At 42.0% G+C, this 15335-nt stretch overlaps 1 protein-coding gene across 1 annotated transcript; it reads right to left on the bottom strand.

Annotated features, from left to right (window-relative positions):
• Positions 1-1912: 1912 nt before the first annotated feature.
• On the bottom strand, positions 1913-8735 carry LOC119737830. The gene is made up of 4 exons (XM_038212445.1): positions 8575-8735; positions 7713-7806; positions 3496-3579; positions 1913-2763 (listed from the first exon to the last, which is right to left on the bottom strand). The coding sequence occupies exons 1-4, from the start codon at positions 8668-8670 to the stop codon at positions 2546-2548; spliced, it is 492 nt and encodes a 163-aa protein (XP_038068373.1). The 5' UTR covers positions 8671-8735; the 3' UTR covers positions 1913-2545.
• Positions 8736-15335: the final 6600 nt, after the last annotated feature.

Below are 15335 nucleotides of genomic sequence, written 5' to 3'. Positions count from 1 at the left end.
TTTCGCTTCAACAGGGGCCACATTAACGAGAGACACACTATATGTGAATGTAAAAATAGCGGCACATTCTATGTGACTGAAACTTTAAGAATGACAAAATGATGGATACTCTGACGGACGAGTTAGAGAACACCAATATTTATTTAACATTTTGGTGCACATCAAGTTTGACCTCCACCAAAGTATAATTTGTATGTATTAATAAAAGTTTATTAATTTTAAATGGTGAGTTCGTTTTAATTTGATGAATAAGTTTGAAATTAAATATTAAATTTAATATTTTAAATAGAATACAACCAAGCAACATGATGGGAAACACCAATGACGATGTGAAAGAAAGACGTCCATCGTGATTATGCTTCAATAAAGAAGAAAAAAATTGAAAAATTTCTCTTAAGGACGTTGCTTTAAAATTAGTACCCAATAAGTATAAATTATTAATCACAATATGTATCTTATCTACTCTAATTCTATATATCGGTATGTGCTGGTTTAATTTTTGTTGTTTTCCTTTGTGTTTTTATTTACCTAATTATGAGATCATTTTTTTTCGCGAGAGGGGCACTGCTGCTTTTGATGGCCAGTTTAGTGACAATTTTCTTCACGTGAAGAGCAGTACTGTTTTTAGGGGCCAGTTTTCAATCTTGAGAGGGGCCACAATTTTAATGTCGCGAGCGGGGCACTATGCTTTCGAATGGCAGTTTTCCATCTCGAGAAGTTATAGCGACAGGAGCACTATTGTTTTTGATGGTACATTTTCCTTCTCGAGAGGGGCACAAGTTTATTATTCCGAGAGCGGTATTTGTGCTTTCGAGGGGTAGTTTTCCATCTAGAGCTAGGTGCACAATCTTGTTAATGCGAGAGGGGTACTTCTGTTTTGAGGGAAAGTTTTGCATAACAAGAGAGAAGACAAATGCATTTGAAACGCGATCATATGCTTATACCTGTGCGTTTGAGGGGCAGTTCTGTTTTCATTTCGAGGGGGCACATTTGTAACCGTAAGACTTTTGTTGGCCTGGGAAAATCGGGGGGGGGGGGGCAAATGCCCCCATGACCCCCCCTTTTCCGCCGCCTAAGTGCGCCAGTGTATATGCTGTAATGAACATCTCTGAATCCATCCAATATGCGGATTATCTCCATTAAGTGGAAATGAGTATCGAAATAACTACATGAAACAAAAGACAAAAAAGCAAACGTTTGTTAAATATCCCATACCTATGCAGCACGAAAATTGGTATCACATTATTGTTTCATAACGTAGCCTATAATTTGCACTTTAATTCCCCAAACTATCCCACTTAAGCAATAGTAATAAAAGTATGGCCCCTTTATAATTCGCCAAATATGACCCTGATGGGGCCGAATATGTCAAACGAGCAGAGTCGTAATCCAGTCACAAGCCGATCACAAGTCAAATCACAAGTCGCAGACAGCCTGTTCGGTTATTAGTAAACGGAAGTTTTTGATAATATCTGACCCACAGTAATTTAGCGTGATCGGTAAGCTCTACATACTGCTTGTCCCACAAAAAAAGCCTATCAGTCGAAAACAAATTAATAAAGGTATATTGCAGGTGAGTTTTTGGAATATTTTAAAATGATCTTTGAAACAAACGCTATGCTTTATCAAACTCAAGGGTTGAAAATAAGTTTGGCCAGTTTGGAATCGACTATCTGCAAAGTCCAGGTTAACGTCTTCGATAAATGATGATGTCTCAAAACCGCCAAACTCACTGGTTTGACTGGAATCCTGCTGCAGCACAATTTTAACGTGTTTTTTAGATGGGGTTATGATAGAGAATAAGCTTTATGTGGCCTCTGTGGACTGACTGGACTCCCATATATTTGCACTAAGTTTAGTCGGGCACCATTTTGCAGCATCAACCGACATTAGAAGCAGAAAAAAAATAGGTGAAAAAAAGCCGCATCGCCGCACCACTTTTTGGGCAAGCTCCATACAAGAAACCGGAGACTTTTTTGGCCTTATAGGGAACGGGGCTGATTTTTGCTGATCTTAGCAACCAACGCTCAAGGGCGGATCCAGAACACAATTTTTTTTTGGGGGGGGGGGCGCCAAACAAATGTTGGTCTTCCAAAAAGTGTCTCGAAAAAAAGGCGGCGTGGGTTTCGGGGCCCGCTTATTAAGGGCCAAGAAAAAAATTGGATTCTAGATGCTCTGTGGTGTAATCTGAGGCTATTTCTAACCACTTTAACTAAATCTTTAGGAGGAATAGATGGTGGTGTACGCAGTGCCTGCCTTTGATGCGACGCCACTTTAAAAAAATTGTTTTGTTTGGGCCCCCGCCCTTGCCAAGGCTTATATATAATATGTGTCGCCTATGTTGTGGCCTTCGGGTTAGGTGAACAGACAATCGGCAATGGTAGAATTTGTGTGAGCCGGGAAACCCAAAAACAAAAAAGGGTCCCACGGAAGTCGGCAATAATTTCAAGTTGAATTAATAAATTCGACTCCAGTATGTTTTGTCTACCGCACAATTGCTTGCTATGACTTGTGATGACTTAATCATTGATTACAACCATGCAAACTACGGCAGGCAAAACAGCATCTGCTGGCCGCGTACTTCGTCGTCGTAATAGTGACTTTCATGCGTTACGACGGCAAGAGGCTTGGCGCAATCTTCGGGTACGGAGATATCATCAAAGATGTTTTCGTAGCAAATGGTGTATCTCCATGAGTGGTCGTAGTCCCAACTGGCTTCGGAGTAGGCGGATTCGCACCACCGATACTTTCCAGCTAGGTCGTCTGGAGATTACAGAGAAAAGAAAGAAGTTGGTTAACAATTAGCCAGCGAATTAATGTCAATAGTATGCCCATAATGCATGGGCGCGATTTTTCCTAGAGCGATTCCAGTTTCATTTTCTAAGTAGTCCATATTCCAATTCTTCTGAGGATTGCAACTTTGTCATTCTGGAAGGGTTTGTGTGTCCCCTGGATGCAAAGGGGTCCGCTCATACATACTAAGTCCAACGCCTCATAGGTCCGACGCCTCATAAGTCCGAAATTTCGGACTCATGAATCGTCGGACTTATGAGGCAAACAATTTATTTATTCCGCCTCATAGGTCTGACGCCTCATAGCTCCGACGCCTCATAAGTCCGAAACAGCGTTTGTCCATTGTCGGACTTATGAGGCGTCGGACCTATGAGCGGAATTTATGCCTCACAAGTCCGAAATTTCGGACTTATGAGGCGTCGGACCTATATGAGGCGTCGGACTATACGACCCAATCCAAAGAGCGGTGTCGTCGGAAGTCTAAGTTCTACTGGCAGGGCCTCCCTAGGCATTAAGGTTGAGGGGGAGGAACCAGACCAAAAGCAATCCAAAAAATGTAATACATGTATAAGGATACCGCCCAGTTGAAATAAAAACGAGGCTGTTGTGTTTGCAAAGCAATGGGTCCTTCCGGTAGCCGCGAACTTGCTAACACATCGATTCCCCAATAAACCCAGTGTAAAGGAACCAATGCGCACTTACCTTGAGAAAAGGTCCAGTCTCTGGATTGTCTTCCTTCTTGGACACTGACCTCGAGTTGGTAAGGGTCCTTCGTGTATTCGACAACTGCAAAGAACAACCGCAATATTTACATGGGCTTTATTTTACAGAAATCTTGCAATACGGCTTCTGTAAACGTTGGTGGCAATAATATCCTGGTTACCAGGCCCGGATTACTTAACAGGCACAGTAGGCACTGTGCATAGCATAGGGCCTACGAAAAATTTGGGGGCCTACGAAAAATTTGGGGAGGGCCTACGAAAATACCGCAGTGTGCCATAAAACATATAGGCCTTCCCACACACACCCACACGCGCAGATACAAGTTTTAAGAAAGTTTAAGGGTCTCTCTTCGAATTTTCGATTTCACCAACTGACGCTGTACAGCATGTATGCGTTGGCCCTACGTATAAAATGTACGTGTAAAGGCTGTCGTTCAGAAGCACGGTGCCAACCATGGGCGTCAATCGGTGGGGAACGGGGTGACTGATATCGTTCCCCAACGATTTGCGTCCCTGAATACAAATATGTAACCTAAATTTGATTCTATAGCTCGGAACAGCTGATTTAATGACTCCAAACTCGAAAAAGATGTTTAAATGATGATCTTGTGCCAAAATGCAGTCGTCAGAAATTGCCTCGGATCGCACCACAGGGCGCCTAGAATCCATTTTTTTCAGGGGCCCTTAAGCGGGCCCCGAACCCCGCGCCGTTTAGGCTTCTCACTCGAACAATTACTCAGCAAAAACTGTAGTGTTAATTTAACACCATTCGGTATTTATATGTGACAACACCAGTAAAATTTAACACCAGATGGTCCTATATAGATACTAATGGTGTAAATTTAACACCATAGTTTTTGCAGGGTAGTACCGATCAAGATACACATGTTTTATGTACCACCCCCACTTTGAAAAACATATGACGCCCTCGAGAATTGGAGCCAACAGGCTTTTAGAGCTAGGACCAATACCAGTTTGGCCTGGCTTGTTTGAATTATACAGCCCCCCCCCCCCCCAACAAAAGCGCGCTCTGGATCCGTCTTTGTACCCCCACTCCCAATATCTATAGCCACATATTTTTATTATGTAGTTTTTGAGACAGGGACATTTTCCGGTTCGCGCATTAACAAGATTGTGAATCTTCTCGAGATGGAAAACCATCCCTCGAAAACACAGGTGTTAGTAAAAATTATACTCGCTTGTTAAGCACACAATGCGATCCCAATTTAGATCGTTCAGTCGCCAAAGGTTCATGGATTTGCTTTGTTTCATCTCAAATGCCTTTTTATGACCATAGACTTGAGTCAAGGGCGTATGGCAACCCGGACACGAAAAAAAGACCATGCGAGTGGCAGGCTCGTTGAATTGGCTCAGTGCGCCATCATCAGGGGCGTAATTCCCGGGGTGTGGGTGGGGTGATACCCCCACACTTTTTGACCGCGGGGATGGGCTATTGAATCATTCCCCACTTTTTTCCTGATGAGGAAACAATGAGGATTTTGAGGTATTTTCCGCACGTCCAAGCAACTAAAATGTATTCAATAGTACTGGAAAGTGGAGAAACAAAGTACAAAAAGCTTTCAAAAATGTAAGCGCGAGTATACATAATTGATAACGAGCATCCCAGTATAATGTGGTGTCCAGCCCCCCCCCCCTTTCGAAAGCTCACGGCCGGGCAATTCGGGCGTTTCATGTGCCACCAAGAGTTTGCCACGGAAAGTTAGTTTTTCCTAGTGCATTGTGGGTGTGGGAGATGGTCGACAAATTCGCAGCGCGGGACATTTGAAATTATTAGTTTTTCCGGTCAGTAGTTTTGTAAGCGTATGATTCAAGTATAAATTTGCCTTTTTTTTCTTATGTACCAATATGGTGTTTTTAGTAAGGCGGCAGAACGCTATACCCGAATTTATAACCACTTAGCTTAAGTAACTTAAGGCCAAAAAAAGGTCTCCAGTTTCTGGTATGCACGCACGTCGCCGTAGCCATGCGCGTCGGCAAAATGAAAACTTTTTTTTTCAATGAAAGATGATGTCTCAAAACCGCCAAACTCACTGGTTTGACTGGAATCCTGCTGCTGCACAATTTTAACGTGTTTTTAGATGGGGTTACGATAGAGAATAAGCTTAATGTGGCCTCTCTGGACTCCCATTTGCACTAAGTTTAGTCGGGCACCATTTTGCAGTCATCAACCGACATTTGAAGCAAAAAAAAATCAGGTAAAAAAGCCGCGTCGCCGCACCACTTTTTGGGCAAGCTCTATACCAGAAACCGGATACTTTTTTGGCCTTATATGACACTCATTCAAATCGGCTTTGTTTTGTCGACCGTAATTCCAAAAACTGACTCTCCATGGCAAACATTTGGTGGCGCATTGCGTTGTGAATAGCCCGAATGTTATGATTTTGGTCATCCCCCACCCCCCACCACTCGCAAGCACAGATATACGCCACTGGCCGTCATTGCCCCCGCGTGGTCACGATTAATCATGCCACCGACTGACGTTAATGTGACATTGTATTATAAAGGCATCATTCCCTAGACTAAGCGTAAGTACAAGAAAAGATGAAGTTTCCCAAGCTAGCTAAGGGACTGAAATAGAATCAGACTACCAAAAATCCCTTGTAAAAATTTGTAAACGGGTTAGTAGTTTGATATAAATATAATTAGGTTGGGGAAACTTGCTAGAATTTCTCTCAATCATAGTGACATGTCAGTGCCAGCCAAAAGACACGCGACGCGAAATAATAATTGATGAGACAGAATAAGAACGAGCTTGGTAAGGTTAATTGCTCGTAGTGACTGAATAGTCAACTGCTCGGTACATAAGAATGATTGCAGAAAAGAGTTACGTAACAGCATTCATGTATATAGCACGATGCCGATGCATCTTTCGTGCAGCTATGAAACACAAAGTAACCCTCCCACTGCGGAAATAACGATTATGTTTTTATACGCAAAGAGAAAAGTACTTACTGAAACAGCCTAGTTGTTAAGCTGTCAGACAACGGACCCAGGGTTAGGGGTTCGAACCTGCTTGGTGTCATTTTTTTGGTTTTCGATGCCCGCGGTTCTGTCATTTAAGAGTGTTAATTTCCCGTCGTCATTTACCAACTGCAGTTAGCTCGGTCGGTCGGTAAGCTGACTCACAAGTTGGGACTGTCTGCGAAGTCCAGGTTGGCATCTGCGTATAGGTACGGGGTTCTTTTGCTGACTCGGCAGCAAGGCTTAGGGTGCCACCTCGTTTCCCCCCTTTATGGTGCCTGACTTTCGAGGTACATGGATGGACAGGGAAGGAGGTGTGGTGTACCGAGTCCCGGAAGAGTTCTATATGGAAGTCCGACTCCTGAAGACTTGGCCATCGCCACATAACTTTTTGTTTTATTTTATTTCCTTTCTTTCGGAGGACAATATTGCAAGAATGATCAATTTGTTATATTGAGAGCTTGTACTGTAATCGTTCGAAATTAATGTTTAAAATTGCTCGAAAATACAAAATTCAATCCAGCTAAAATATTGTTTATTTCATTATCGCACAACTGCATGTTCATGCTTAGTACCTTTGCGCATACTTTGTTCTGGCCTGTTACCTTTAGTGCATTTTTTTAAAATCACTCTACAGGGTGACTAGAAAAAAAACGAAACCCAAATGGCAGGACCAATTTTTTAATGCAGTTTTGCTTGTAGCACTTTTAAAATCTAGGATATGAAAGCCCAATCAATAAACTTTCTGTTAGTACAAGAATAATTAAAATCTCATGTACTTTTCACGTTACAGAATTCGGAACACAAACACCGTTTTAAAGTTCTGTCCACGGATCACAAAAAAGTTAAGCATTCTTCCAGCAAAACCAAAACAATTCACATGCATCCCTGTAAAAATTGTGTTCGTTTGCTGAAAGAACACCGGTGTTACCTTTTTTTTGTGATCCATGGACAGAACTTTTAAACGGTGTTTGTATTCAAAACTCTTGAAAAAAAAACCTCGAAAAATTACACGAGTGATTTCAATGATTCTTTTTTTAAATGAAAGCTTATTGATTGGGTTTTCATATCCTAGATTTTGAATGTGCTACAGGCAACTTGAACTTCATTCAAAAATTGGTTCTGCCATTTTGGTTTCATTTTGTTGTACTCACCCGTTACACGGACAGATTTATGTTGCCCGAGGCTGGATTAACGTCTCTATGAGTTACGTACCTGTTAAGAATTCCTGTCCAAAGAGGGGAATTATGACACAGTGTTGACACACATCCTCAGCGTCGTTGCATGTCATATTGATGCGACTGAATCCCTGATTGGCGGTGGGAAAATCAAAGAAAGGGAATGTAACTTTCTTTTGTTGGGACTTTATACGTTAGACAATATGCGGCAGGAGAATACATGTACAGGGTGAGTCAAAAACAGAGGAACCCAAACCCCCCAAAATATGTTTCATATTAAAAAAAAAAAAAAAATGAAGCACCAAAAATAGTAATGACTGAAAAGCCAATTTCATAAGCTACTTTTAGATGAAAAAAATACTGAAATTATTTAATCCGTTCAAATAATATCACCATTTAAACGCAATAAACCTAAAACCTGTTTCGTCCCAAAAAAAGGAGCAATTTATTGTGTATTCTGACTATTTGGAACAACAAAGAAAACTTGTTTCAACAACTGTCAACAACTGTAGTACACAATATCTTTATTAATGACCCTTGTTAGGCAAAACATATTATTTTTAAAATCCACTTTATTAAAAGACGGGCCTTCAAAAAGACTCTGTGTAATATTTTTTTACTTTTCAACTGAGGTTTTATCGCTGGTGATGTTTGAAGACAATTTGGACGACGATTCTAGAAATCGCTTTTTTTGACGAAAAAGGTTTAAGGGTCATTGTGTTTAAATGGTGATATTCTTTGAACGGATTGAGCAATTTCAGTCATTTTTCATCTAAAAGTAGCTTATGAAATTGGCTTTCCAGTCAGTATTATTTTCGGTGCTACATATTTTTCTTTTAAATATGAAATATAGTTTTGGGGGTTTGGTTTCCGCTTTTTTTGACTCACCCTGTAGTTACCATTTTTGCTTTTGATGAATCGCTTTCTTCGGCATTCCAGTTACTCTCCACTCTACTGACGACAAGCATCAGACATGCAAGCAGGATTCGGAGCATTTTGGCGACTGATCAGTTTAACAGCTCTGGCCAAATTGTACGTGAAAACTGAGGACCATGCACCGATGTGTACCGTATATATGCTGTTTATTAATAACTCAATAATTTATGAGTCGGTTTTGTTTTTGCATTAATATGCAAATGTAAACGTCTTTTATTATATTTGTCGAATAAGCAATAGCTTTCGAGTAATTAAATGCCATTCAAGGTAAAACATCTTCAAATGCGAGGTACTTTGTTCTTCAGTTCCAATGTACTGTTTTATGTTAATATAATAATAATTTGGGAGGCTAATCATCCTTACTCGCAGCTGGTATGCTGAATTATGCTGGTATGCTACAACGTGGTCGGGCCGCTGGCACGTAAAGGCGCCTATGGCTGCCGGCCACATCGCACAATTAGCCACCCATGCCACCCAAAGTGCAAGAGGTGCAGCGGTGGGCATATACTCGAACCGAGAAACATACTACACCAGAATATCCTACATATTAAAGTTTGTCATACAATTAAGCGCTGTCAGATGTCGGGCGCCTTCGCTCGTACCCCCCCCCCCCCCCTCCTGCAAACAGGACGCTGGGAAGGGCTGATTTCTTCGAGCTCTCATGGGATAGATTTTGCGTGACCTGTGACGTAGCATGCAGCGCTGCTGATGAGATACCCATAATGCCATGCGTACTTCCTACACAAGATTCTGTGAAGCGGCATCAGCCCTTCCTAATGTCAGAAAAAAAAGTTGCCGATTACATTTCACAATAGCCCCACACGCGATCTCCGTGTGAGATGCATATTGTCCATCATGTTTCCAGTGGAATAACCTAGCTGTACTGCACAAATTGTGACTTCAGTTTTTTTTTCTCTATAGGATTCAGAATATTTACTTACCCGAAATTATATTACAGTGTTTGAAATTACCCGGTCTGAAATGTCCCGGTCTTCAATTTCCACACTGGCGTAAAAATATGACCGAGTAATAATTATTAATAAAATGATTTATAAACCTACTGACAAAGTCAGTGAACTAGCACACCATTTACAAGCGTGCATGTAGGGCAAACTTCTGTAGGATATTATTATTATATTAGTGAGTGCTGCAATCAGAACCGTGATTGGTCAAAACATCAGGCCCGGATTAGGTGTTTCGTAGGCTCTAGGCACCAGTGTTCCGTAGGCCCTACTCCGCTCTAGCCACCGGCACCAAATTCAAGGTACAACGCACTGTACAAATCAGGCCAGGACCCGGGTCCTAGCTCTAAAAGCCTGTTGGCACCAAGGGCGTCAATTGCTTCTCAAAAGTGGAGGTGGCACTGTCTCTTGATCAGAACTAATGCGAGTGCGAAGCCTAAACGGCGTGGGGTTGGGGGCCCGCTTAAGAGCCCTGAAAAACCCTTGGATTCTAGACACTCTGTGGTGACATCTGAGACAATTATGACCACTTTAACCAACTTTTGTTTAGCAAAAGAACATCATCATTTTCGAGTTTGGAGTACTTAAAACCAGCTGTTCTGAGCTATAGAATCAAAATATGAAGTTTACAATGTTTTATTCGGGGACGAAAATAGCTTGAAGACGACGACATGCCCCTCCGTCCCCCACCAATCGACGCCCATGGTTGGCACCGTGCTTCAGAAGCACAGACTTTACACGTACATTGTATACGTAGGTCATGTATGCTTACGAGATGTACATTTTACGGCGCCGCGCCAGTTGGTGAAATCGTTTTTTAAAACTGTGGGTGTGGGTGTGTGTGAACGTATAAACACTGCCTTATATGGGGTACCGGAACAATGGAAGGTACCCCACAAGGAATGCCCACCGACTTGCGGGGTACCATTTTGGTACCCACAAGTTTTTCACGAAATAGATATATGGATTTTACTCAAAAACTAGGAATTTCCAAGGTGGGTTGATTGGTCGCTAATGGAAGAGTTTTAGAAAAGGGATATTAAGTCCGAATTTCAGCCCAGGAAATTAATTCTGGTTAAAATAAGAGCATTTTGAAATTAGTGTGCGACATTTCAAAATTTTAGTACACGAGAACAAAGGAAGTACCCCACTTCTATGCCTGTGTAAGCGTGGGTGCGGGTATATATAGGCCTATAATTAATTTTATGGCACATTGCGGTATTTTCTAAGGCTCCCGAATTTTTCGTAGGCCCCGGATATTTTCGTAGGCCCTAGACACAGTGCCTACTCTGTGTCTATTGGATAATCCGGGCCTGCAAAACATCATGGGCGTGGCTTGACTGAGGGAGCGGTCTATTTCCCAATGGGACATAAACAATAATGTGCCTACACGCGTACTGTTTTGTCGCAGTGCAAGTACAGTGTGAGTATTAAAAATGAAACACAAATGGCAGGACCAATTATTTAATTAAGTTCTGCATGTAGCACTTTCTAAATGTAGGATATCAAAGCCCAATCAATAAGCTTTCGTTTAGTACAAGAATCATTCAAAACACGTATGTGTACCTTTCATGTTATATACGGAATGTTGAACACAAAAACCGTTTTAAGGTTATTTCCAAGGATCACAAAAAGGTAAATGTTCTTTCATCAGCAAAACGAAAAAAATCACATAGGGATGTGTGTGAATTGTTTTCGTTTTGCTGAAAGAACACTTACCTTTTTTTGTGATCCGTGCATGGACAGAAGTTTAAAACAGTGTTAAAATTCTGTAACTTATATATGTTCCTGACCTTGGGTTTTCTTTACCGAAAGACTCTTATTGGCATGTATGTTTAGCTATCCACGATATGAATCACTAAATCATTGCAATACTAAATCTTTTGAATAAGATTATGGTAATTTGCTTTAAAAAAACCCAATAAAGTACAATGGACTAGGAAACAAATTCATAACTCTGTATAATTATCGCAGTGAATTATGCAATTTCCATTCAATTATTGTATTAGAATGTACAAGTAACTTCCAGATTAACACAGGGTATTCACGGACAAGCTACGCTGATATAGCCCTTAAATCACAAATAATTAATGCCAGTAATTCTTTATAAAAAATTCAAGCTGGCCCAGCATTTATACGGTACACATCGGTGTTAGGTGCTCAGTTTTCATATGGCCAGACTTGTTATCTACTGATCAGTCGCCAAAATGCTCCGAATCCTGTTTTCATGTCTGATGCTGATCAGTCGAGTGGAGAGTAACTGGGAAGCTAAAAACAGTAACCAATCTGGTGCAAATCTGGTAACTATTCTAGAGTGGTACCTAGTTTAACTTGAAATAGGTCTATAACTTGAAGAAAGTTACATCTCATATACTTTTGTTTCTCTCCTCAAATCAGGGATTCAGTCTCATCAACATGACATGCAACGACGCTATGGATTTGTGTCAACACTATTTTAATCTGCCCCTCTATAGTCACAAGGCCTTAGCAGGTAAGTAACACTGATGCTCAAATATGGTATGCATTAGACCTGATAGGGCAACGGGAAATCTGTCCATGGGTTTGATACTGTGAATTGTTGGATCGGTAACAGGCTTTGAGACGAAATTAACCTAAGCTATACTGCCGTGATCAAGATGTGACCAACGGTGGCGATGTTACTAACCGTAATTGTTCAAGCGTGCTGTTTCATTGCCATTTACTTTAAGAATGACCACATTTCAATAACCATTTTTGTTTAAAGCTGTGTCTTTGCCATTTTAAATTGGCCATCAAATTGATTAAATAATTATTGAGCTGGTGAATGATCATATTCCAGCTTGACAAGTAAGTAACAAAATGACGCCTAGGTTCAAAGGGATAAGCGATTGTGGTGTGAACAATATGAAGTCAAATGTGCCTATGGCTAATACGTGAAAGATCTAAATGTATAAACCGCCAACAAGCTCTCAAAACGCCCTTGTGCATTATTATTGTTTAACGTTAAGCTCACGCATGTACATACTGCGATTATCATTTGCAGCTTTCGAATACACGAAGAACCCTTACAAACTCCAGGTCGGTGTTCGAGAAGGGATACAAAGCAGAGACTGGAGATTTTTTCAGGGTAAGTGCAGATTGGTTCCTTTACATTGACTTTGCTAAAAGACAGGCCTGCGTGGCAGGATGTATTTGGATGGATCACAAAAAAAGACCTGTGCAACCTCAACTGTAACGACCTGACTGCAGTGGCGTAGCCAGGAATTTTTCAGGGGGGGGGGGGACATTTCATGGGGGGGCGTCATGTAGGGGCGTCAATCGCTTCTCAAAAGTGGGGGGGGACATACCTTGATCAGAACTGATGCGAGCGCGAAGCGCGAAGCGCGAAGCGCGAAGCGCGAAGCGCGAAGCCCTTACGGCGTGGGGGTTCGGGGCCCGCTTAAGGGCCCCGAAAAAAAATGGATTCTAGATGTTCTGTGGTGTGATCTGAAGCAATTTCTTACCACTTTCCTCCATGCTTTAACTAATATTTTCTTAGCAAAAGATAATTATTTGAACATCGTTTTCGAGGTTGGAGTCATTGAATCAGCTATCGGTATTCTGAGCTATAGGCGTGGGGTTCGGGGCCCGCTTAAGGGCCCCGAAAAAAGTTTTGGATTCTCGATACTCTGTGGTGTGATCTGAGGCAATTTCTTACCACTTTAACCAATAATTATCTTAGCACAAAAGATAATAATTTAAACATAATTTTCGAAGTTTTCCCAGCTAAAGGCATACGAAATTTTTGGAACATTGTTTTCGAGGTTGGAGTCATTGAATTTGCTACCAGAATTCTGAGCTATAGACGTGGGGTTCGGGGGCCCTTTAAGGGCCCCGAAAAATTTTGGATTCTAAATGCTCTATGGTGCTATCTGAGGCAATTTCTGACCACTTTAACCAAAATTTTCTAAGCAAAAGATACATTGTAGTACATAATAGGGCCCTGTAAATGAGACACGAGTTCAAAAATCTGGGGGGGGGGGGGACATTTGATATTGTGTCCCCCACCCTTCAACCCCCCCCCCCCCCCCCCCACAGTCCCCCTGTCCACCCAGGATTGACGCCCATGGCGTCATGTAGATCAAGGATAATTTTTTTAGAAACTCAAAATCTCAGTGGGGGGGGGGGGGGGGGGCGCGACGGGGGGGGGGGGGCGACAAAGTTTCATGGGGGGGGGCTGTAGCCCCCCCAGGCCCCCCCCCCCCAGCCCCCCCCCCCCCCCCCCCCCCCCCCGTGGCTACGCCACTGATTTCAGGGAATTTTAATTGGTCTATTATTATTATTTTAGCTTTTATGATATCGCTGACTGAAACTGTGTGACCCACGGACCACCTATCTAAAATACGTGTTCCGTGGTGTGAGCGAGCAGTGCAGTGGGTGTTAATACGCATTTTAGATTATCATTATGTGCTATGTCACGCCGGTTGTCAGCTTACTGGTCCGCGGTCGCCGGTCGAAGGGTCGTTTCTCAGTGGTCATCATGTGGATCATTCGCAACTATTTAGATTTAGATCAATGATAATTTTTTTTAGAAACTCAAAATCTCAGTGGGGGGGGGGGGGGGGGGGGGCCACAAGGTTTCATGGGGGGGGGCGGTCGCCCCCCCCCCCCCGGTGGCTACGCCACTGCCTGACTGAGAGTGTCTTTGTTAAAAGAGCAGCCTCGAATTTTGTCTCAATTTTGTGCCGTCATATCACCCAGTTACACTGTGTATAGTCCGATCATTCACCTGACCTTTCGGCAGTCGATTTTGAATTCCAAAGTCACGCTTGCGTCTTGTCAAAAGGCCTGGACTGGTTGATATAAACGCGACTTCCGATAGTATTAATTATTGACCCCAGATTTAATCCCAATGGACCTTATTCACGAGTTAGGCATTTTTGTCGTGTTCCCTGAATGCATTTCACAAATTGTTATCTGTTGAATGGGATGGCGCCAGACCATTTATGCAGCCTTATTTTACTTTCATTTTTTTTTAAACAATCTGTCTTAAAACATTAGGGAATATTAAATAACAGATTTTAAATTATTCATTTAAGTAGACTTCAATTATTTATGTACTTGCTTTCATTTCACTTCGCAAGTTCCAAAAATGAAGATTTTACCTCACTTTCAATTCAACATGGCCGACTCGCGAATAAGGCCAATGAGGGCTACACTTCTTAATTTATCTTCATGATTTTGGAAGGAAACCACTTTTGTAAAGCTTATGGTTTGTGTTTTCGGCAGCAAGGCATTAGTATATGGACTATAAATCAGAAGATGCATGAGAAACCGAACCGCCACCCTGCATCATTGTCGGCTTAGAGTCTTCTTCCCTTTTTCTTTCTGTCTCTAATTCCCAGACGACTGTGATGGGAAGTATCGATGGTGCGAATCCGTCGACTCTGAAGCGAGTTGGGACTACGACGAATCGAGGAGATACACGACTTGCTTCGAAAACTCCTTTGATGATATTTCGATACCCGAAGGATGCGCTAAGCCGCTTGCCGTCGTAACTTATGACAGTCATCATTACGATGACAAAGTGCGCGGCCAGCAGATGCTACTCTGTCTGCCCTAGTTTGCATGGTTGTAATCAAATCATCACAGGTCATAGTAAGCAGGAATGTTGACCAGACATTCAGGAGTCGAATTTAGAATTCAACTTCATGAAACTATTATATCGCAGACTTCCTATATCTTCTAGGATCTCGGGTTTTCCGACCAGCCCACCACATCCTTCCCGGATATACCTTTATGCT

The sequence above is a fragment of the Patiria miniata genome, unplaced genomic scaffold (genome assembly GCF_015706575.1).
Source record: "Patiria miniata isolate m_02_andy unplaced genomic scaffold, ASM1570657v1 HiC_scaffold_3, whole genome shotgun sequence".
In the NCBI taxonomy this organism is placed as follows: Eukaryota; Metazoa; Echinodermata; class Asteroidea; order Valvatida; family Asterinidae; genus Patiria; species Patiria miniata.
This window is presented reverse-complemented; position numbering and strand designations above follow the sequence as displayed.

Coding starts and splice junctions, on each gene's coding strand:
- LOC119737830 (XM_038212445.1), bottom strand. CDS start 8,670: ATGCTCCGAATCCTGCTTGCATGTCTGATGCTTGTCGTCAGTAGAGTG. Junction 7,807..8,574: donor ATTCATCAAAAGCAAAAATG/GTAACTACAGGG, acceptor ACCGCCAATCAG/GGATTCAGTCGCATCAATAT. Junction 3,580..7,712: donor TGGACAGGAATTCTTAACAG/GTACGTAACTCA, acceptor TGTTCTTTGCAG/TTGTCGAATACACGAAGGAC.